This window comes from Nyctereutes procyonoides, unplaced genomic scaffold, assembly GCF_905146905.1.
Source record: "Nyctereutes procyonoides isolate TBG_1078 unplaced genomic scaffold, NYPRO_anot_genome, whole genome shotgun sequence".
Taxonomy (NCBI): domain Eukaryota; kingdom Metazoa; phylum Chordata; class Mammalia; order Carnivora; family Canidae; genus Nyctereutes; species Nyctereutes procyonoides.
The window spans coordinates 9,285,319-9,310,670 of NW_026575031.1; the positions used below are offsets into that span (position 1 = coordinate 9,285,319).

Consider the following 25,352-nt stretch of genomic DNA (forward strand, 5'->3'; position numbering starts at 1 on the left):
CTCTTCAAGATATATTTCATAAAGCATGACTAGCCAACTTTCTATCAATCACGTTAACAGGTATGAGCCCAAAGTCTCATTTTATACCTATAAATTTAACTTCCATCCCAACTAAACGTTTATAAAATCATAAAAAGCACCAAAACCTAACTGGTTCATAATTCATTGCCCCTCCATTCCCATTTATTTTCATCTTATCTTCTGTGAAGACTGAAATGACAAGGACAGTAAGATCAAAAAGAAATTTGGGGATAATCTGCCCAAGATTACTAAAAATTAATCATTTAATTCAGAAATCTGTATCTCTCCCCATACTTACAAGTGGTCCTACTTACAATCCTAAGGAAGAAAAAATCATGTCAATGATTCAACATCCACTTTGTCAGCTCATGATCAGTTCAATGCTTTCCAATTCTAACCTTCACTTCCCCAACTCTGCTTGAGACAATTCTCAGGATGGGTACTCCTAGTTCCACAGGTCTATACTAAAGAAAGGCCCCAGAGTCTTGTCACATTTTTTAGAAAGATTATTAACTTCTGATCTAGAGATGTCTCTTCTTATAGTATTAGTGTTATTTTTTTTAATGCTTTCACCTTTTCCACAAAATACAAGATGAACGTTAATGTTTAGTGTGTATATCTGAATGCTATGGGCAAAATTAGCCAATAAAATGTTCTATTCCTCATTCAAAATTAAGAATCTTGATACTTTGCCATAGCAACAGAAGAAAAATATTAAGCACTTAGGAAAGATACCTTTTCTATGCAAGATATACATACCTTACAAATCCCAAGCTTTATTTTATTCCTGTTGGCATCCATCTCTTCCCAGACATCCTTCTCCTGGGGACGTGGGTGTCCCAAAGATCCAGGCAATTTATCTGGTGACACACCAACAGGGATGCCATTCTCCCCATCACTAAGCTGTTCATCTGGAAACACTTCATCTGTATTTTCCCGAAGCAAGTCTCCTGGGATGGGAGTGGCATTGGCAATTCTAAAAATGTGGAGTGAAAAAAAGGTAGAACTTAAAAACACCAGAATCAAAATTACTATGAGACTACCCTACATTTTATTTCTGAACTTAAATGATGAGGTTTATACATAACTAAAAGAGTAAAGCAAAACAAAAAATAAAACCTCAGAAACTTAGGCCAAGCCAATTCTACAAAATAAAACTTTTTTTTTTTTTTTGAGCAGGGGAGGGGCAGTGGAAAGGGAGAAAGAGAATCTTAAGCAGGCTCCTCATTCAGCATGGAACCCAATGCAGGGCTCAAAGACCTGAGCCGAGAAATCAAGAGTTGGATGTTTCACTGACTAAGCCACCCTGACTCTCCAAAACTTCTGTTTTTGATTAGGAAAATTTTTAGGCTGATCGAAAGATACAAATTTTAATATAATAACTTATTGATTTAAGAATCACTTTATTTTTTTTAAGATTTTATTTATTCATGAGAGGCACAGAGAGAAAGGCAGAGACATAGACAGAGGGAGAAGCAGGCTCCTCACAGGGAGCCTGATGTGGGACTCGATCCTGGGATCAGGATCACACCTGAGCCAAAGGCATATGCTCGACCACTGAGCTACCCAGGTATCCCTTAAGAATCACTTTAGAAGTTAGAAATATTTGGTCTATTTTCTAATAAGTCTTTATCAATTTTAATATTTTCTACTCTTTATCCATTTTTTTGCTGAGAGAGTAACAAAAACTATAAACAGAAAATGTCAAGTATTATAATGACATAAACTGGCATGAGATCAGTTTTATTTTTTAATAGTGTAATATATATATTTGTTTATTCATTTACAGACTTTTTACCAAGCATTTACAATATGCAAGGCTCAAGGGACATAGAAGAAAGGAAATTCTTGCCCTCTGGGGAAAACTAGAAATACTGTAATTATACAGTTCATACAGTTCTGCATGAACTGACCAGGAACAAAATAAAAAACATTGACACAAGTCGATATATTTCTTTCAAAGTAGTTTCACGTCCTATTTACATTACTGGTCATCTCTCCCTTAGACCTGTAGCCCATGAGGAGCTTCTTGTAATTCTCAGTTATCACTCATTGAGTGATCAGGAACCCTGTCAGCTCTAATGTTCTGTAACTCTACTTTGTATACTAATTTGTTTTGTTTCTGAATATTGCTGACTGAACACAATATTTACCACACAGTAAAATCTTTTCTTAGAAGTGACCTGGAATGTCTAAAAGCAGAAAAAAAAACCCAGTTTTCACTAGACTATACTAATATACACAATTATGATGAGTGGTAAAACAGGCATCTTCTCAGTGAACCACTCCAAGAGTAACAGCTACACCCTGGCCTAGATGTCATCAACATGTCATGCTGTGGGAACAAAAATCAGTCATTTTTCAGGGACTTGTTCTGCCAGAGATGATGACCTTTGCTACTATCACTCTCTACTGAGATCAATAGCAGAAGATGAATCTCTTATCAACATGTTATATAATTTAGAAAAACACTGATAATAGCTCCCAGGACAAAACCTTATAAGCCCTGTAAGACAGTTCTTATAGTTCTGACACCGGGAACATACTGAAAAGCTAGTTTGAAAAAAAGAAAAAAGAACAGAAAGAGAGAGAGAAAGAAAATGCAGTTTGGCCTAAAATAGTTAATATGAAAGGAATTATTATAAAGGTAACTGAAGTTCAAAAGTAAATAAAGCACATAAATAATACTCTCACATGTACTTTTGTACTCATGCTCCTGAATGTGGTACAATTTTTCTAGGAAGGAATTTCTTTCTTTCCTTATCTCAAACTCCAGGTCTGGATAAGTTATAGGAAAAGGAAGAAAATAGTAATTATGTAAGGAATAAAAATGGGGGAATAAATGCAGAGAGAAACCTGAGTCATGTGGAAGAGAGCCCAATGCAGGGAAGATGTGAGAGCCCGTGAGGAGCTCTGAAAAATTTTTCAGATAGAAGTTCAATATACTTCATTGATTGATGCAAGGCATTACAATGGACACTAACATATACATGCTACATGGTAATGTAAATGTTTATTGAAAGAATTCCCTCTATTCCAGAAGAAAGGGAATGGCAAAAGAGTCAATATTTGAACTCAGGAAGGTCAGTCTGCTAGTCGCACATTTTTTCCCCATATTAATCAGTAGTCTTCCAAATTCTTTTTTCCCTATGCCTCGCTACTATTCTGCTTCTTTCCAACTACCCCAATTCCTTGGCATTTCCTCCTCCACTCCTAAGGAAACAAAGCACGCTTCCACCTAGGAACTGCTATTTTTACTCTATCCTTATTTCCCTCTTCTTTCATATGCTGCGGGCTGATTCCACACACTTCAAGGGGCTCTCACATCTCCACACAGGCTATCTTCCACATGACTCAGGTTTCTCTCTGCATTTATTCCCCCTTTGTTACTCCTTACGTAATTACTATTGTCTTCCTCCTCCTATAAACTCTGATCCAAATCTGGAGTTTGAGATATGGAAAGAAAGAAATTCCTTTCCAGGAAAATTATACTACATTCAGGAGTCCAACAAGTATAAAAGTATATGTGAGAGTATTATTAGCACATGGTCTGTATTGGGTGTTTGCAGGTAAGGTATAAATTACAGAAGCAGATTAAGGGGAAAAAGTAGGGACACGTTTGGAAGAATTGGAGATATGTCAAGAAAAGTAGTATGAACGGACATCCTTTTCACACTCCCTTCCCCATATTCTAAAGCAAGGGTAGGCCAACTAGGGCTGTGGGCCAAATCTGACCTGCTGACCTATTTTTGTAAATCAAGTGGCATGGTGCAGTCATGCTCATTCATTTACATACTGTCTGTGGCTGCTTTAGCACTAGAAAGGCAGTGGTAGTGGTGACAGAGCAGAGCCCACAGATATTATCTGGCCTTGACAGATAAGGATTGCTGAAGAGTCAGTATTTTATTTTTTTTTAAAGATTTTATTTACTTATTCATGAGAGAAGAGAGAGAGAGAGGCAGAGACATAGGCAGAGGGAGAAGCAGGCTTCCTGCAGCAGAGAGCCCGATGTGGGACCGGATCCCAGAACTCTGGGGCAACGTCCTGAGTAGGAAGCAGATGCTCAAACACTGAGCCACCCAGGCATCCCTGAAGAATCAGTATCTTAATTCAGAGGTCAGCAGATTCACTCACTTCTTAAATGGTAGGCTTATGGGCCCTGATACTTTTCAGGCTAATATCACCTTAACCAGATTAGCAACATTAATACCATCAGTGATAGGACATATGATATCATGTAGCTCCTTTGTTAATATCATAAATCTCCCTCTAATCTCAGCTTTAAATGTGAAACAGAATAGTTTCAGGGGCATCTGGGTGGCTCAGCAGTGGAGCGTCAGTCTTTGGCTCAGGGTATGATCCTGGAGACCCAGGATTGAGTCCCACATCTGGCTCCCTACATGCAGCCTGCTTCTCTCTCTGCCTGTGTTTCTGCCTCTCTCTCTCTCTCTCTCTCTCTCTCTCATGAATAAATAAATGAAATCTTAAAAAGAGAGAGAGAGAGAGAGAGAGAGAGAGAGAGAGTAGTTTGATAGGTCTCTAAGTTTCCAGGAGGAAATGTCTTTGACATTTTTGTTTTTGGAAACTTCTAGTTCTATTGCAGTGTGGTCAGATAGTACAATACTTCTGCTTAATGGAACTACTTATATGCTTTCTTGGTGACCTAAGAACTGATCAATTTTTATTAATGTTCCAGGGCACTTGAGGAGAAGGCACAAGCTCTATATTATCAGGGTGTAAAAATTAAAAAAAAATGCAAAACATCTATCTTATTGATTATATTTTTTGTCTATTTCTTATTCTTTGTTTGCTTGATCGGTCTTATACTGAATTACAGATTAAGATCTCCAATTACTCATGTGTTTCTAGCTATTCCTCCCTGAACCCCCTGTAGTTGTTGCTTCCTCAAAGTGACTGATGGAATTCTGGGGACTAAATATTAACAAACACTGTACTATGTCCCACTTATGAATTGCAACATTTAGCATTAAATAGTATCCTTCCATCTTTGTAACTTTTTTTTGTTTTGTTTTGGCTTGAATTCTACTTGTTTGATATCAGGAGCATTATTCTTTTCTATGGCTCCCATTTTTCTAGTATATCTTTGTTCATCCCTTACTAAAATATTTTTTAAGCACATCTCTTGTATATAGCATATGTATTTAACTATCTAAGCCAAATTGAAAATATTTTTCATAGATCAGTTAAGCCCTGCATATTTATTGCTATGAATATGTCTGGTCTCAACTCTGTCACAGTATTTGATAATTATATGTATTCTGCTATATTTGCTGTATTTCTTTCTCTACAAGATGGATCTTCTTTTCCCTGTCACTTCTAGACTTTTTTTCTTTCCTTTTCTGTTTGGCTGTTTGTTCTAATGGTGTAGTTTGGATATACACATTTAAAATGCTCTTTGTCTCATTTTCTTATCTCATCTTGCCACTGAGTTTCTTGGTTTTCACTAGTATTGTCTTGTTCTCCTCCTTCAGGGACTCTAATTAGTGCTACCTATCCAAATTCCATTTGTGCTACTTTATCTCTAATCCTTTAAATTTTGGGGGTGTAGGGTGGGAGAGGGGCAGAGACAGAGAGAATCTTAAGTAGATTCCACACTAAGTGCAGAGGTGGACATGGGGCTCAATCTCACCACCCTGAGATCATGACCTGAGCCAAAATCAAGAGTCAGACATTTAATAGACTAAGCCACCCAGGTGCCCCTCTCTAACCCTTTTAAATGATTTATTTTATTTTCATTTTCTTAGGGATATTTCTCCCTCTAACTTTATTCAGTGCCCTCTATTAAATTTCCATTTGAGTCTATTCTCCTTTGTACACTTTATAATTTCTTCACTTCTAAGACATCTTTTTCTTCCATTTCTTTCCCGACTTCTATCAACTCTCATTTCTCCCTCTCTCTCTTTTTTCTCCTTTTCTTTTTTCTCTCATACTTCTCTCCTTTGTGGTCTATTTCTGTTCTTCGTTTTTAAATTTCTGATTCAAGGTGGGTATCCCTATCTTCAAATGCACAAGTATATTTACTTCCATTTGGGGTTTTATTTTATACTTTTCTTCTCCTTCATGGCTGCTTCTCTAAGAGGAAATTTCCTTGGTATGAGTTAGATTTTTCTCTTCTGATTTTTTTCAGTAACACTTTATGGATCTTTGAAATATTTTTCTTGTTCATTTTTGTGGCATTACAGTATTTCATGAGATTTGTAGTTTAATTAGTACCCTCTTGTATCAATATAGCAAAGTCCAAACAAATTAGGGGATTTTTATTTGTTTTTATGGTCAGAGAGAGACAGTATTCTCTGATTTTACAGTTTTCCTTTTTATAGGCAGCTAAATGTTATTTGTCCTTTTGCCCTTCTGTGATTATTGATGTCCTGCCATCAGTTTGAAATTGATCCTTTTTGCCAGTTCTGTGAAAGGAGATCTGAGCCTTTTCCGTATTTTCCTTTGCCAGCTAGCACTGAAGCTTTGTCAGTAAAGGGAAACTGAAGAGACACTGCAGCAGGAAAGTATTACACTCTGAGTTCCAGTGAGCAGCTTGGAAAGTTTCTCCAGCATGTGTGACTCTCCCTAGCACAAGGATCCTGCCATATCCCAACACCTTTAACACCTGTCTCCTGCAACACAAAGACAGCAGCAACCAACAGCCTCCCTGAGCAATCCCCACTTATCCAGAAGCTTTATGGCACAGTATCTCTGGTGAGACACAACAGCAAATAGCTTTCTATGACATTCCCAGAGAGCAGATTTCCACTAAGGCACAGAGGGCAGATTTTCAGTGAATTTTACCAGGCATCAGAGTAACTTCCCTGCCACCCAGTGAGCAATGGATATACCCCTTTCCAACAAGGTCAGGACCTCAGCCCTGGGTCGGGACTGGTAGAGCTCTTCCTTGGATGCTTAATTTCAGCCCTAGCAGTAGGAGCTGTACTTTATATTTACTATCCCTGTATTCTCTACTATTTCCTACTAGTATATCCCACCTTACTCCATTTCCATGATATAATTAATAATTCCTTGTGTCACCTTCCCCTGTTCAAATTAGTACTTTCTCTCTTTTGATTGGAGCCAAACATATATGTTTTTTCCTTCACTGCTCAACTGATAAAAGGCAATCCTCCTTTCTCTTTTATCTTCTTTCTTCCAGAAGCTATATTTTTTTTTATAAATTAATTTTTATTGGTGTTCAATTTACCAACATACAGAATAACACCCAGTGCTCATCCCGTCAAGTGTCCCCCTCCGTGCCCGTCACCCATTCACCCCCACCCCCCGCCCTCCTCCCCTTCCACCACCCCTAGTTCATTTCCCAGAGTTAGAAGTCTTTATGTTCTGTGTCCCTTTCTGATATCTCCCACACATTTCTTCTCCCTTCCCTTATATTCCCCTTCACTATTATTCATATTCCCCAAATGAGTGAGAACATACACTGTTTGTCCTTCTCCGATTGACTTACTTCACTCAGCATAATACCCTCCAGTTCCATCCACGTTGAAGCAAATGGTGGGTATTTGTTGTTTCTAATGGCTGAGTAATATTCCATTGTATACATAAACCACATCTTCTTTATCCATTCATCTTTCGATGGGCACCGAGGCTCCTTCCACAGTTTGGCTATTGTGGACATGGCTGCTAGAAACATCGGGGTGCAGGTGCCCCGGCGTTTCATTGCATCTGAATCTTCGGGGTAAATCCCTAACAGTGCAATTGCTGGGTCGTAGGGCAGGTCTATTTTTAATTCTTTGAGGAACCTCCACACAGTTTTCCAGAGTGGCTGCACCAGTTCACATTCCCACCAACAGTGTAAGAGGGTTCCCTTTTCTCCGCATCCTCTCCAACATTTGTTGTTTCCTGCCTTATTAATTTTCCCCATTCTCACTGGTGTGAGGTGGTATCTCATTGTGGTTTTGATTTGTATTTCCCTGATGGCAAGTGATGCAGAGCATTTTCTCATGTGCATGTTGGCCATGTCTATGTCTTCCTCTGTGAGATTTCTGTTCATGTCTTTTGCCCATTTCATGATTGGATTGTTTGTTTCTTTGGTGTTGAGTTTAATAAGTTCTTTATATAGATCTTGGAAACTAGCCCTTTATCTGATATGTTATTTGCAAATATCTTCTCCCATTCTGTAGGTTGTCTTTGAGTTTTGTTGACTGTATCCTTTGCTGTGCAAAAGCTTCTTATCTTGATGAAGTCCCAATAGTTCATTTTTGTTTTTGTTTCTTTTGTTTTCGTGGATGTATCTTGCAAGAAGTTACTGTGGCCAAGTTCAAAAAGGGTGTTGCCTGTGTTCTCCTCTAGGATTTTGATGGAGTCTTGTCTCACATTTAAATCTTTCATCCATTTTGAGTTTATCTTTGTGTATGGTGCAAGAGAGTGGTCTAGTTTCATTCTTCTGCATGTGGATGACCAATTTTCCCAGCACCATTTATTGAAGAGACTGTCTTTCTTCCAGTGGATCGTCTTTCCTCCTTTGTCGAATATTAGTTGACCATAAAGTTCAGGGTCCATTTCTGGATTCTCTATTCTGTTCCATTGGTCTATGTGTCTGTTTTTGTGCCAGTACCACACTGTCTTGATGACCACAGCTTTGTAGTACAACCTGAAATCTGGCATTGTGATGCCCCCAGCTATGGTTTTCTTTTTTAAAATTCCCCTGGCTATTCGGGGTCTTTTCTGATTCCACACAAATCTTAAAATAATTTGTTCTAACTCTCTGAAAAAAGTCCATGGTATTTTGATAGGGATTGCATTGAACGTGTAGATTGCCCTGGGTAGCATTGACATTTTCACAATATTAATTCTGCCAATCCATGAGCATGGAATATTTTTCCATCTCTTTGTGTCTTCCTCAATTTCTTTCAGAAGTGTTCTATAGTTTTTAGGGTATAGATCCTTTACCTCTTTGGTTAGGTTTATTCCTAGGTATCTTATGCTTTTGGGTGCAATTGTAAATGGGATTGACTCCTTAATTTCTCTTTCTTCAGTCTCATTGTTAGTGTATAGGAATGCCATTGATTTCTGGGCATTGATTTTGTATCCTGCCATGCTACCAAATTGCTGTATGAGTTCTAGCAATCTTGGGGTGGAGGCTTTTGGGTTTTCTATGTAGAGTATCATGTCATCGGCGAAGAGGGAGAGTTTGACTTCTTCTTTGCCAATTTGAATGCCTTTAATGTCTTTTTGTTGTCTGATTGCTGAGGCTAGGACTTCCAATACTATGTTGAATAGCAGTGGTGAGAGTGGACATCCCTGTCTGGTTCCTGATTGAATAGCAGTGGTGAGAGTGGACATCCCTGTCTGGTTCCTGATATATGTTTTGAATCATGCCTATTTTTACCTCTCTGTTGTTTGTGATTTTACCTACCTGAATACTTTCTAGTAATTACATTTGTAGGATGGAATTAATTTTTCTGGTGGTGGTTTAAGATCAACCATAAGCCCTATTGCTAATTCTTCTCCTCCTCACAGTTTTTATTGATCTGCTTCTATAGAGCCTTGGGGCAGAGTTGAGTGAGGTAGGAGCATAAGAGAATTGGTGGTTTTTGGTTTCTCTTTTTTCTTATTTTGGAGTTAAGGCTAGGCATCCTTTGTCTTCAAATTATGTTAAGGACATGGTTTTTCTGTAGTTTTATTTTTCCTTTTTTATTATTGTCTTCTCTTTGGAGAAAACTTTTGGAGGAAACTAAAACTGTCTTCACTGACTTCAGCTACCCTGAAGTCCTTATCACCTGCATTTCTACAAGTTTGAGACACATCTACTTCTAACAACAATCAAAGGAAAAGGAGCACAAAGGAATTAAACAAGAATCAAAATTTCTAGACAGGCTCCAGCTCTGTTGCTAATACTTATCTAAAGTTAGATGATTCACTCAGTCAGTACTAGGATTATCACCTCATTCATTTGTTTTCTAAAAGATAGATAGAGGGGATCCCTGGGTGGCGCAGCAGTTTAGCGCCTGCCTTTGGCCCAGGGCGCGATCCTGGAGACCCGGGATCGAATCCCACGTCGGGCTCCCAGTGCATGGAGCCTGCTTCTCCCTCAGCCTATGTCTCTGCCTCTCTCTCTCTCTCTCTGTGTGTGTGACTATCATAAATAAATAAAATTTAAAAAAATAAAAAATAAAAAATAAAAGATAGATAGTTTATTTATTTATTTGTGTATTTATTTTAGCGAGTACATTTAAACAAACCTCTGTAGTGATTCTAATGTAGCTAAGACAGGATCTGCCACTTAAGAACTCTCAGACTAGCTAATCAAGGATATCATCTCCAGTTATATGAGTCCATGTAAGTTTTTCTGATTCAATAAACTCTAGTAGTCCCAACTTTTAACATAAAATCAAACAATGGATTAGTGATTAGCTGTCCCAATTAGCCTCCTTTACATGATGATTTTTCCCTATTTACTTTTTTCTTTGTTAGTCAAACATTTTAAAGCAACCAGAGCAAGTAAAAATGGACCAATACCAAAAAACGGACAATCCCCCAATTTAATAACAAACAAAAGCAGCTGTATTTAGTGCATGTGGAGAAGAAAAGAAAACAACACAGGATGATGGAAATACACCATTACCTGTTTCTAATATACTTTTTAAGTTAAATTACTTTCTTAGAGGAAGAAACTACATGGTTTGTTCACACTAAACTTAAACACAGTACAGCTACGTATAATTGTGGCTCATTCTTTCCATATATTCTTTAGAAGTCAATGCAAACCAGGGGCACCTAGGTAACTCAGCCAGTTAAGAGTCTGACTCTTCCTGGGATCGAGTCCCACGTCAGGCTCCCGGCATGGAGCCTGATTCTCCCTCTGTCTGTGTCTCTGCCTCTCTCTCTCTCTCTCTCTCTCTCTCTCGTTGTCTCTCATGAATAAATAAATAAATAGATAAAATATTAAAAAAAAAAAAACAGTCTGACTCTTGATTTCGGCTCAGGTCATGATCGCAGGGTGCGGGACTGCTCCATGGGGAGTCTAGTGGGATTCTGTTCCTCTCCCTCTACCCTGACCCCAGCTCTCTCATTCTCTCACTGCCAAATAAATAAATAAATAAATCTTAAAAAAAAAAAAAGAGGTAAATGCAAACAATTCCTTCTCATTTTGAAGAAAACCCATTGTAGAGGGGCAAGATGGCAGAGGAGTAGGGTCCCCAAATCACCTGTCCCCACCAACTTACCTAGATAACTTTCAAACCATCCTGAAAAACTACGAATTTGACCTGAGATTTAAAAAGAGAACAGGGCAGCCCAGGTGGCGCAGTGGTTTAGCACCACCTTCAGCCCAGGGCCTGATCCTAGAGACCAGGGATCGAGTCCCACCTTGGGCTCCCTGCATGGAGTCTGCTTCTCCCTCTACCTGTGTCTCTGCCTCAATTTCTCTCTGTGTCTCTCAAAAATAAATAAATAAAATCTTTAAAAAAATAGAGAACATTTGGAACACTACAGAGAGAAGCGTTTGCTCTTCTAACAAGATAGGAAGGCAGGAAAAAAAAAAGAATCAAGTGGGAGAGGGGCCCCGTGAGGAGCCAGGCTAAGGGGGAGGGTGGGAGCCTCCAGGACAGGAAAGCCCAGCCCTGGAGAAACAGGAACTTTAAAAATCCATGCTGGATTCTTCCCGGACAGAAATGCACTTAGCAGGGAACTGGGGCAGAAGCCCAGGAGGGACAGTGGAGCCTCCAGTCTCCCGGGGTCCCTAGGAGAGGGAGTGAGCCCGGGGAAGAGAGTGCCACACACCGGGGGCCAAGTTTGGTAAAGGGCTGGAGCATGCCCAGTGGGGCCTTGGGGAGCAGCTCAGGCGGCAGCTCCTGATGGAGGGGGGTGCGCCCTGCTGCCTTTGGAAGCCCTGGCCTGGGAGCACAATTGCAACAGCGCAGGCCTGGGATACCAGGGCGCCGGGGAACAGAGCCAGGATCCTGCACTCCCCCTGGGACAGACAGAGGCGGGGAGGGCACAGGACAGTGAGGATGCTCTTGCAGCTGGGGTGGCCGCAGGCTGTGCAGTTCAGTGCCCACCACCACACCCGGAGCATCCTGGCCAGTGCAGACCGGGAAACTGCAGTAGTTACTGTGGGAGCTGACTCCAGGGTGGGAGAGCTGGCCGTTGCTAGTATGGTTGTTCTTCCTTGTGTCACCATGTGCCTGGGACAGAGAGGGGCCACCAGGGGACAGGGGCCTCAAACAGCTCCTGCTGAGCCCGGCACCCAGTGGGAGGTGGGGCAGCTCCCCCAGGTGCACACACACAGCAGCCGCTCCCCCAGAAGACCAGCTGGAAGGACAGGGGAAGAGCAAGTTCTTGACTGAGAGGTGCTGGAAAGCTTCAGGGGAAGTTGAGGGATTTACAGTATATAGAACCAGAGGATACCCCTCCTTTTTTTTTCTTTGTCTTTTTCTTTTTTTTTTTTCTTCCTTCTTTTTTCCAGTACAACTCCTTTGTAGCCACTCTGCACTGAGCAAAATGACTAGAAAGAAGAACTCACCACAAAAGAAAGAATCAGAAACAGTACTCTCTCCCACAGAGTTACAGAATTTGCATTACAATGCGATGTCAGAAAGCCAATTCGGAAGCACAATTAGAAAGCTACTCATGGCTCTGGAAAAAAGCATAAAGGATTCAAGAGACTTCAGGACTGAAGAATTTAGATCTAATCAGGCCGAAATTAAAAATCAATTAATGAAATGTGATCCAAACTGGAGGACCTAACGACGAGGGTTAATGAGGTAGAAGAAAGAGTGAGTGACACAGAAGACAAGGTGATATCAAGGAAGGAAGCTGGGGGAAAAAAGAGAAAAACAATTAAAAGACCATGAGGAAAGGTTAAGGGAAATAAATGACAGCCTCAGAAGGAAAAATCTACGTTTAATTGGGGTTCCAGAGAGCACCAAAAGGCACAGAGGACCAGAAAGCATTTTTGAACAAATCATAGCTGAGAACTACCCTAATTTGGGGAGGGAAACAGGCATTCAGATCCAGGAGATAGAGAGACCCCCTCGCCCTAAAATCAATAAAAACTGTTCAACACCCCGACATTTCATAGTGAAACTTGCAAATTCCAAAGATAAAGAGAAGATCCTTAAAGCAGCAAGAGACAAGAGATGCCTAACTTATATGGGGAGAAGTATTAGGTTAACAACAGACCTCTCCACAGACACCTGGCACGCCAGAAAGGGCTGGCAGGATATATTTAGGGTCCTAAATGAGAAGAACATGCAGCCAAGAAAACTTTATCCAGCAAGTTTCTCATTCAGAATAGAAAGATAAAGAGCTTCCAAGAAAGGCAGAAAATGAAAGAATATGTGACCACCAAACCAGCTCTGCAAGAAATATTAAGGGGGACTCTGTAAAAGAAAGAGGAAGGCCAAAGAAATAATCCACAAAAACAGGGACTGAATAGGTATTATGATGACACTAAATTCATATCTTTAACTAGTAACTCTTAACATGAATGGGCTTAATGATCCCATCAAAAGATGCAGGGCTTCAGACTGGATAAAAAAGCAAGATTTGCTATTTACAAGAGACTCATTTTAGACCTAAGGACACATCCAGCCTGAAAATGAAAGGTTGGAGAACCATTTACCATTCAAATGGTCCTCAAAAGAGAGCAGGGGTAGCAATCCTCATATCAGATTAAGTTTATCCCAAAGACTATAGTAAGAGATGAAGAGGGACACTGTATCATACTTAAAGTGTCTATCCAACAAGAACATCTAACAATCAAGAATATTTATGCCCCTAATGTGGGAGCTGCCAAGTATATCAATCAATTAATAACCAAAGTAAAGACATTGTTAGATAATAAAACACTAACACTGGGAGACTTCAACACGGCGCTTTCTGCAAATGACATATTCTAAGCACAACATCTTCAAAGAAACAATAGCTTTAAATGATACACTGGACCAGATGGATTTCACAGATATTGACAAAACTTTACATCCAAATGCAACTGAATACACATTCTTCTCAAGTGCACATGGAACCTTCTCCAGAACAGACCCACATACTGGGTCACAAATCAGGTCTCAACCGATACCAAAAGATTGGGATTGTCCCCTGCATATTTTCAGACGATAATGCTTTGAAACTAGAACTCAGTCACAAGAAGAAATTTGGAAGAAACCCAAACACATGGAGGTTAAAGAACATCCTGCTAAAAGATGAAAGGGTCAACCAGAAAATTAGAAAAGATTAAAAAGATTCATGGACACTAATGAGAATGAAGACACAGCCGATCAAAATCTTTGGATACAGCAAAAGCAGTCCTAAGAGAGAAATACATCACAACACAAGCATCCCTCAAAAAAATGGAAAAAACTCAAATACACAAGCTAACCTTGCACCTAAAGGAACTGGAGAAAGAACAGCAAATAAAACCTACACCCAGCAAAAGAAGAGAGCTAATAAAGATTTGAGCCGAACTCAATGAACTAGAGACCAGAAGAACTGTAGAACAGATCCACAACACCAGGAGTTAGTTCTTTGAAAGAATTAAAAGATAGGTAAACCATTAGGCAGCCTTATTAAAAACAAAAGAGAAAAGACTCAAATTAATAAAATCATAATGAAAAAGGAGAGATCACAACCGATGCCAAGGAAATACAAATGATTTAAAAAACATATTATGAGCAGCTAAACGCCAATAAATTAGGCAATATAGAAGAAATGGACGCATTTCTGAAAAACCACAAACTACCAAAACTGGAACAGGAAGAAGCAGAAAACCTGAACAGGCCAATAACCAGGGAGGAAATTGAAGCAGTCATCAAAAACCTCCCAAGACACAAAAATCCAGGCCCAAATGGCTTTCCAGAGGAATTCTATCAAACGTTTAAAGAAGAAACAACATCTATTCTACTAAAGCTGTTCTGAAAGATAGTAAGGGATGGAATCCTTCCAAACTCGTTCTATGAGGCCAGCATCACCTTAATTCCAAAACCAAAGACCCCACCAAAAAGGAGAATTATAGACCAATATCCCTGATGAACACAGATGCAAAAATTCTCAACAAGATACTAGCCAATAGGATCCAACAATACATTAAGAAGATTATTCACCATGACCAAGTGGGATTTATCCCCAGATGCAAGGCTGGTTCAACACTTGTAAAGCAATCAACGTGATAGGTCATATCAACAAGAGAAAAAACAAGAACCATATGATCCTCTCAATAGATGCAGAGAAAGCATTTGACAAAATACAGCATCCATTCCTGATCAAAACTCTTCAGAGTGTAGGGATAGAAGGAACATTCCTCAGCATCTTAAAAGCCATCTACAAAAAGCCCACAGCAAATATCATTCTCTCTTTTTTTTTTTTTTTGCAAATATCATTCTCAATGGGGAAACACTGGGAGCCTTTCCCCTAAGGTCAGGAACACCACAGGGATGTCCACTCTCACCATGCTATTTAACATAGTACTAGAAGTCCTAGCCTCAGCAATCAGGCAACAAAAAGAATAAAAGGCATTCAAACTGGCAAAGAAGAAGTCAAACTCTCCCTCTCTGCAGATGACATGATACTGTCGATAGAAAACCCAAAAGACGCCTGCCTTTGGCCCGGGGCGCGATCCTGGAGACCCGGGATCAAATCCCACATCAGGCTCCCGGTGCATGGAGCCTGCTTCTCCTTCTGCCTATGTCTCTGCATCTCTCTCTCTCTCTCTGTAACTATCATAAATAAATAAAAAAAAAAAAAAGAAAAGAAAACCCAAAAGACTCCACCTCAAGATTGCTAGAATTCATACAGCAATTTGGCAGTGTGGCAGGATACAAAATCAATGCCCAAAAATCAGTGGCATTTCTATATACTAGCAATGCGACTGAAGAAAGAGAAATTAAGGAGTCAATCCCATTTACAATTGCACCCAAAAGCATAAGATACCTAGGAATAAACCTAACCAAAGAGTTTGTAAAGGATCTATACCCTAAATCCACAGAACACTTCTGAAAGAAATTGAGGAAGACACAAAGAGATGGAAAAATATACCTTGCTCATGGATTGGAAGAATTAATAGTGTGAAAATGTCAATGCTACCCAGGGCAATTTACACATTTAATGCAATCCCTATCAAAATACCATGGAGTTTCTTCAGAGAGTTGGAACAAATCATCTTAAGATTTGTGTGGAATCAGAAAAGACCCCGAATAGCGAGGGGAATACTGAAAAAGAAAAACAGAGCTGGAGACATCACAATGCCAGATTTCAAGTTGTACTATAAAGCTGTGATCATCAAAACAGTGTGGTACTGGCATCAAAACAGACACACAGATCAATGGAACAAAAGAGAGAATCCAGAAGTGGGCCCTTAACTCTATGGTCAACTAATATTCCACAAAGCAGGAAAGACTATCTACTGGAAAAAGGACAGTCTCTTCAATAAATGGTGCTGGGAAAATTGGACATCCACATGCAGAAGAATGAAACTAGACCACTCTCTTGCACCATACACAAAGATAAACTCAAAATGGATGAAAGATCTAAATGTGAGACAAGAATCCATCAACATCCTAGAGGAGAACACAGGCAACACCCTTTTTGAACTTGGCCACAGCAGTTTCTTGCAGGATACATCTATGAAGGCAAGGGAAACAAAAGCAAAAATGAACTATTGGGACTGAAGATTAAAAGCTTCTGCACAGCAAAAGAAACAGTCAACAAAACTAAAAGACAACCTACAGAATGGGAGAAAATATTCGCAAATGACCTATCAGATAAAGGGCTAGTATCCAAGATCTATAAAGAATTTATTAAACTCAACAGTAAAGAAACAAACAATCCAATCATGAAATGGGCAAAAGACATGACAGAAATTTCACAGTGGAAGACATACACATGGCCAACAAGCACATGAGAAAATGCTGTGCATCCCTTGCCATCAGGGAAATACAAATCAGAACCACAATGCGATACCACCTCAGACCAGTGAGAATGTTGAAAATTAAGAAGACAGGAAACAACAAATGTTGGAGAGGATGTGGAGGAAGGGGAACCCTCTTGCACTGTTGGTGGGAATGTGAACTGGTGCAGTCACTCTGGAAAACTGTGTGGAGGTTCTTCAAAGAGTTAAAAATAGAACTGCCCTATGACCCAGCAATTGCACTGCTGGAGATTTACCCCAAAGATACAGATGCAGTAAAACACCGGGACACCTGCACCCCAATGTTTATAGCAGCAATGTCCACAATATCCAAACTGTGGAAGGAGCCTCGGTGTCCATCGAAAGATGAATAGATATAGAAGATGTGGTCTATGTGTACAATGGAATATTACTCAGCCATTAGAAACGACAAATACCCATCATTTGCTTCAATGTGGATGGAACTGGAGGATATTATGCTGAGTGAAGTAAGTCAATCGGAGAAGGACAAACATTATATGTTGGCAAATCAATATCCAATTTAAAAAATATACAAAAAAAAAAGAAAAGAAAACTCATTGTAAATCTGACATCAACAAGTCGTACAAGTGCAAAACTCTCATTTCAAAGTATGATCTACAAATACTTTCCTAGAAAAGTAAATCTGAACAAAGACATATGTAAAAGCAATGTTAATTCAAGGAAATCCATAGGCTTTCTCCTATCTCAGCATTCTGTCATCTGAAGGAATGTGGATGAAATAAAAAGATATTTCTGTGAATATAGTGCACCTAAGTAAGCCACTGCTAAACAATCTGTGTAGGACATACCCAATTGCTGCTGGGGTCAAGCGAGTGTGCAACTGAGGGGTGGTAGAAGTAGTGGTGGTTGTTAGGGAGCCATCAGTTCCAGTCTTCTCCCAGTCAAAAGGGTCGCTCTCAATTACTCCAAAGGTTTTGATGCTGTTGTCAAACACGGATGTCAGAAGCTAAACCATAAAGAAAAAGACTAGAGTAAGCTAACAATAAACACTGTCATTTTATTAAGAGAAAGCAGCCAGATTCACAAATTAGTTTTGTAATAGAATTTAAAAAAAAAAACAGGTGGTACAAATAGGGGAATATGAATAAGGACTATATGTGGATGATGATATTGAATTAATACTGATTTTTCTCAGTTGAGGTACTGATTTGTAGTTATGTAGGAGAATGTCTGCTTTTATAAGATACATAATAAAGCTTCTTTTTTTTAATTTTTTTTAATTTATTTATGATAGTCACAGAGAGAGAAAGAGAGAGAGGCAGAGACACAGGCAGAGGGAGAAACAGGCTCCATGCACCGGGAGCCCGACGTGGGATTCGATCCCGGGTCTCCAGGATCGCGCCCTGGGCCAAAGGCAGGCGCCAAACCGCTGCGCCACCCAGGGATCCCCATAATAAAGCTTCTTATCTAAAATATACTTTCAGATGGTTTAGCAAAAGGAAATTTGTGTTGCATGTGAAAATGTGTACTCAGCTTCAACCATCTATGTGATCAATCTTTTTTGTCAAAAAGGAGTAGTTTTATTTGGTTTGGCTTAAATAATTGAGCAGTGTTAACAGCTGTTATATCTAGATTAAGGGTTATATAGAAGTTCATCGTGCTTTCTTACAATTTGGGGGCAGGTTTGAAAAATTCCTCAACTGTATGTGGTATGGGTATATAAACACAAATTATCACAAAGAAATCTCTTTATTTGGTTTATTTCAAATATCTCATTTTTTGTCTTTATTAAAAAAAAATTTTTTTTAAGTAATCTCTCCACCCAACATGGGGTTTGAACTCACAACCCCAAGATCAAGAGTTGCATGCTCTGCAGACTGGGCCAACCAAACACCCTGCATTTTTAGGTCTTTAAATTCCAAAACTCTGATGTGATCTAGATAATGATCTCACAAAAACTGCCTTTTACTGTTTCTGATTTTTATTTTTATTTTTTTTTAATTTTTAATTTTTATTTATTTATGATAGTCCCACAGAGAGAGAGAGAGAGAGGCAGAGACACAGGCAGAGGGAGAAGCAGGCTCCATGCACCGGGAGCCCGACGTGGGACTCGATCCCGGGTCTCCAGGATCGCGCCCTGGGCCAAAGGCAGGCGCCAAACCGCTGCGCCACCCAGGGATCCCTGTTTCTGATTTTTAATTTTATGCTTATGGCTTCATTCTCTCCCCATCATTTCTCTTATCCTATTAGTGTCCAAGAAAAAAGAATGATTTCGATTTCTGTCCTGAGCCATTGGGTAAATGGTGGTGCCATTTATTGAAATGTAAAGCAGAGAGTTTGAAGACTGGGATACTGGAAGTTTTAGGGAGGTTAGGGAGGAATAGGGTATATTACAAACTTGAGAGTCATCAGCATATAGATATGAATAGGTATTTAAAGCCATAGGACCAGATATCATCTAAGGAGAGTAGGTAGCAAAGAGGTCCAACAGGAAAGGACTAAGGCGTTCCAACATTTAGTTGGAAAGAAGACTCACTAAAGGAAACCAAGGAGGAGTGTCCAGTGAGACAGAAAAACCAAGTATGTGCTGTTTTAGATGTCTACTGAAGAAAACATCTCACCAAGAAGGTGGCCAAAAGGTATCATTTGTAGATTTATGGTTATTTCTGATTATTTAATTGGTTTCTCTCTTTCACGCAGACTGTAAGCTCCAAGAGTCTGGCATATGTCTGATCTTGTTCATCATACTATCTAACACAATATCTTATGTATGAGTGCAGTGTTGTGATTTATAAGAAATACGTTTGGTTAATCGCATGATCAAAATATATTTTTTATATATGTTTGATCTTTGTCCACAATTTCTGGCTCACAGTCCCCAAACCCTTGAAATTTCCTGAGAAAAGAACAATAGGAGTATCTTTTGTTATAATATTTGATCTATAGTCCTCAGGTCCTGAAATCACTTCAGAGCCATAAATGTGAAATGGCTCTCTTATTCATAACAAGCCCCCTTCCATCACCACTGGATTTTAGTCAATGAGGTTGACTTTTGGAAAGCACCTATGGATAGGGGGTGGTCACTAGAGGAACCAACCATGTTATTAGAGAATTGGAACTTTCAGTTCTATCCTCTGGCCTTCGGGAAAGAGGAGAGGGGCTACAAGTTGAATCAGTCACCAACAGTGAATGATTTAACCAATCACGCCTACATAATGAAGTCTCCATAAAAACCCAAAAAGATGGGGCTTGGAGAGTTCCTGGTTCATAAACATAATGAAGGTGCTGAGAGAGTGGTGCCTGCAGAGAGGGCCTGGAGGCTCCACACCCTTTTCTCACACCTTGCTCTATGCATCTTTTCCATCTGGATGTTTTGGAGTTATATCCTTTGTATTAAATAAATCAGTAATCTAATGAGAAAACTGGTTTCCCAAGTTCCGTGAGCCACTCCAGCAAATTAATCAAACTCATGGAAGAGGTTATGGGAACCTCTCAATTATAGTCACAGGTCAGTCAGAAGTACAGGTGACAGGACTTTCAATTGGCATCTGAAGTAGAGAGGGCAGTCGTTGGAGAGTGAGTCCTTAACCTGTAGAATTTGATACCATCTATCTCTGGGTAGATAGTGTCAAACGTGAGTTGCACTGTAGTACACCCAGCTGGTGTCCAGAGAATTGCTAGGTGGTAGTGGAGGTGATGGGGAGTCCATGTTGGAATTATGAGTGCAAAACCTTTAAATAGCTACCCTAAAAACATTGAGAATATTTTTGATGATATTTATTGAAAGATTCCCAAAGAAAAAAATAATAAATGGAGACAAGGAAACTAAAAAGATAAAAGGAATTGGAAAAGGCGTGGTTATAAAACCTGGGATTTTTTTTGTTATATTTTTGTTGACTTAAGTTACCTATGTTATAGCTTAGACTTCCCCAAATTGTCAAAGTTAGAGGGTTATAGAGAAAACAGAAGAGAGGAGTCAGCTACTGTGGGTAGCTCAGTCAGTTAAGCATCTGCCTTCAGCTCAGGCCATGATTCCAGGGTCCTGGGATCAAGCTCCACATCAGGCTCCCTGCTCAGCAGGGAGTCTGCTTCTCCCTCTGCCCCTCACCCTACTCATGCTGTCTCTCTCTCAATAAATAAAATCTTTAAACACACACACATACACAGAAGAAAGGAAGACAGATTGAGACAGCATATAGGAACAGAAGTGGCAGACTTTGTACTTCTCTCCTGACTTTGGAAATGGTGGTTCTCAAAGAGTGAACTGCATGCTTCCTGAGAGAGGGAGTCTCTATTCATGAGGCAGCAGCCTGCCTTGCTGAGTGAGCAATTAGACCACTACTGCATTTATAGTGCCTGTACTAGGCTGCCAAGGGAATAATCTGAAAGTTTTTATGCCAGATGTCCTTTCACCATGAATTATTTTCTTGTATTTATCATAGTATTATTGTATGTCTTAGAAAATGTAGCATATGCCATTGGGCCTCAGATTTAAAAATCTGTTACTAAGACGGTGATACCAGAGACCAGCAGCAGGAGGCAGAACGATGGAAGGCAAGAACAAAAGAAAGAGAAACCTTTCCTGGACCTCTAATTTATGGGAGGTTTCCCCCTTGTTATTCTTTAGCCCAATCTCTGATTTTTTTGCTTCCTAACAGCCCAGCTATGTCTTCTGAGCAATTTAACTCCAATGCAATCAGCCAGGGGAATCCTAAAACAGCTAAGTTTCCCAAAGCAAGAGGCAAGCCTGCTGCATTTTGATGTAATCTCTGTTTATACAGTCCCATTTCTAAGCCTGGAAAGAATATTAACAAGATTAATAAGTTTAGTCAGCTTTGGATTTCCTCTCTATCATATCCTCTGATTTTAGCAATGTTGTGGCACTGTATGAACTAGCTGATATACACATTTTAGTTTCAGGCTCACCAACACTGTGGATATTTATAGGTTTTATTAGTCTTCTCAATTTGCTAAAAATGCTTAACATAACACTCTAATAAAGATACTTTTATGTTCTTATGTCAGGATCACGATTCTATTAATTACTAACAATGTTTTTAGTATTTTTTCATATAACTTTTTAGTTCTTTCACTGTATTTTTATTAATCAGTCATGTTAGTATTTATTTTACAGTGCCTGTTGTGTTTGTGGCCACCTCTTCAAAGAAGGCAAGATAGTGAAAAATGGAAAGAGCTTGAGCGTTTTTGAATGAGTCAGAAACTGGTTTCAGACACCACTTCCAGCACCACTAGTTTTCCTGGGCAACAGGTCTAAACTACATCTCCATAAAATGGGACTAATAACACTACCCAGTTATTACTGTGACACTGATGGGTATTATTACTGTGACACTACTGTGCAAAAGCACCAAGAGTTCTTCTTTATCCAATCTGATGCTGTTAGTTTCCCCTTAACTAGTAACTGTGTCACCTACCAGTGGAGTCTTGTGGTGGAATTCGAGGCTAAGATTTTCCTACGTACTCCTCAGAGTCATGTTCCTTTCTCAAAACACTTTAAAAAGGATTGTTTATATTATAAGGTGGTCACAACAGAATTGAATGTTTTTGATCACTATCTGCATTTCTGAAATGTTGGCCCAGCATTTTTTTTTTAAATCTGAAATAAAGATTCATAGAAAATTACAAAAATAGTACAAAGAAATCCCCTTCACCCAGTGTGCTCTAATAGTAACATCTTAAATAGCTAGAGTACAATATCAAAATCAGGAAAATGACATGGGTACAATCCACAGAGCTTATTAGATTTCACCAGTTACACATGCACTCATGCATATGTGTTTCTGTGTGCCTGTATATAAATCTATAGAATTTTATTAACCTGAGGAGAGTCAGAGCCCAGCATCTTTTTGTCTCTTACAGTTGCTATATTCTTTCAGAATCTAATAATAAAAACAATATCAATTATAAGATCTCTTTCAATCTTGGCTATAATTCTGATAGCTTTACCTAGTTTAGTTTAACATATAGAAAACAGTATTTATGCACTTACAAGTTGATTTTTCTTAGATTTCCTAAGTAGGAGACTATCAGACAATCTAAGATTCGGTTCAATTTTTCCTTACATTTGTTGAAAATTTAAGTGTCAGGCATAGTGCGAGGATGGTGTGAGATAAAAAAAAAGAAGACATGGTTGTACCTCCAGGACATAAAAGCAAGCTGGGAAGACACATTCATACATAAATATTAAGTACTGATAAACTTGGATGTTAATTTCCCAAAACACCGTAACAGTATCCAAAAGCAAGTGTCAGCCATTATTCTAATTGAGACATGCATAAATAAAAGATTCCTAGTAGAGAACAAAAAAGCTCTTCTCTGCATCTGCTATCAGAGGGAGCACTAGCGGGCTCCTGGATGAGGTACTGGTCATGTGCAACTTGTTAAGATAGTAAGGTTTTCTGGCAAGAAACTGATTTTTGGGACGCCTGCATGGCTCAGGGGTGGAACGTCTGCCTTCAGCTAAGGTTGTGATCCTGGAGTCCTGGGATTGAGTCCCACATTGGGCTTCCTGCATGGGCCTGCTTCTCCCTCTGCCTATGTCTCTGCCTCTCTCTTTCTGTCTCTCATGAATAAATGAATAAAATCTTGAAAAAAAAAACTCTGATTTTTAAAGATTTACAAAGCAGAGACATTCAAAATGAAAGTGGCTTTGTAAAGCAGCATAATAACAATTAGATTATAAAATATATTCACTTTAGACTTGGCTCAGAACATATAAGATATAATGTTATTTGACCTTTGATGTAGTTAAGAAACCAGTCATGCTAAATATTGGTGGTTTTTTTTTCTTTTTTGCTTGTTGATGGAGGAAATTTGTTGTTTTCATATACATGGTTGTCCAATGAGGATTTTTTTTCTATGAGGAATTTAAAATTTTAAAAAGAATAGTAATTAAACTCAAATTCACAAATGGATACCAAACTGTAAAATTAGCCATATGGACAGCATTAGTTCACAAGAGCATTCAGATTCAGAGTAGAGTAATTTTTCTCAAAATGAAGTCCATAGCACGGCTCTGTGAGGGAGAGACAGAGCTCAGATCTTTTTGGAACCTGATGTCACACTGATTACTAGTCATCAGAACACAGCAGTCACACCAACATCTTTCTCCTCTCTACCTATCTTCTTCTCCCACTCATTGCTTTGAAATACCAGAGAGCAAGAAAGAACCAGATTATTTATAGAATCTGTGAAGCAAAAAAAAAACAAAAAAAAAAAAAAGTTTAACCTGCTCTCTCTCTTCCAAAATTAGCAAAATTACTATACTTTATTTTGTTATTAGGTGACAAAAACACAGAGAAGTCCCTAGGAGAATGTCCAAATGAAAAACATGAGAATAATTTGTCAATGTAAATTTAATTAATTATAAATCTAAGTTTCAAACTTAAGCTACTGAACACAATAGTCTTCTTTAGATTACAGACATAACTAAGTGGTGGATGTGATAAAAATTGTTTTGCTTGCTAAACTCTTTTGCTCCCATGCAATCCCTATCAATAAAAAAATTTTGCACCTACGGCAGGAAAGTTGGAACATTTTCCAGCTCGTCCTGAATTTAGCATTACAGGTTTGATTTCACTGTTTTATTACAAGTAATACAAACTCTGTTCATAAATATGTATGAAATATATATATATAAGAACATATTCCAAAGCACCTTGTATACAGTGTATTTTCTCCATTTGTTAGAGTTATTAATACAAATAGCCATATAGGAAAGGTGAGAAGTTCACCCACCTAAGGCCTCTAAGGAACCAAGACTGTATGCTGCCTCTCTGCTTTCTATGTTGTTCATATCTTATACAAAAGCTGCCATTTCACACAGTAGTTATTGTGTATAAATAAGTTCACTGTGCTGCTAATAGTCTTTTGACTGGGAAAACTGACAACACTGCAGAATGTAAAAATTCCTTCAACAGAAAAGTCTATGTGTTGTACTTTGTAGATAAAAACGATAAACCAATATACATAATTTTTACAGGCACAGCTCAGAGATATTGTAGTTGGGTTCCAGACCACTGCAATAAAGCAAATATCACAATAAAGTGAGTCAAATTAATTTGGCTTTCCAGTCCATATAAAAGTTATGTTTATACTATACCATACACTATTAAGCATACAATAGTATTATGTCTATAAAAAACAATGTACATATGCCTTAATTAAAAATATTTTATTGCTAAAATCTCAGCTTTCAGTAAGTGGTAATCTTTTTGCTGGTAGAGGGTCTTGCCTTGATGCTGATGGCTGCTGACTACTCAGGGTGGTGGTTATTGAACACAGGGGTGGCTGTGGCAATTTCTTAAAATAAGACAACAATGAAGTCGGCCACGTTGATTGACTATTCCTTTCACAAGTGATTTCTCTGTTCCATATGATCCTGTTTGATAACATATTACCTACAGAAATTCTTTCAAAACTGGAGTCCATCCTCTCAAGCCCTGTCATAGCTTTATCA

General features: G+C 38.9%; 1 protein-coding gene across 3 annotated transcripts in view; it reads right to left on the minus strand.

The window, feature by feature from the left end:
- The window catches only part of TTBK2 (tau tubulin kinase 2), a 184,178-nt gene that overhangs the window by 27,629 nt on the left and 131,197 nt on the right, over positions 1–25,352 (minus strand). For all 3 annotated transcript variants that reach the window (XM_055316791.1, XM_055316792.1, XM_055316793.1), the window contains 2 exons: positions 17,722–17,879; positions 781–997 (listed from right to left, as the gene is read on the minus strand). In XM_055316791.1, coding sequence (XP_055172766.1) covers positions 781–997; positions 17,722–17,879 — 375 coding nt within the window. The remainder of the gene's footprint in view (positions 1–780; positions 998–17,721; positions 17,880–25,352) is intronic.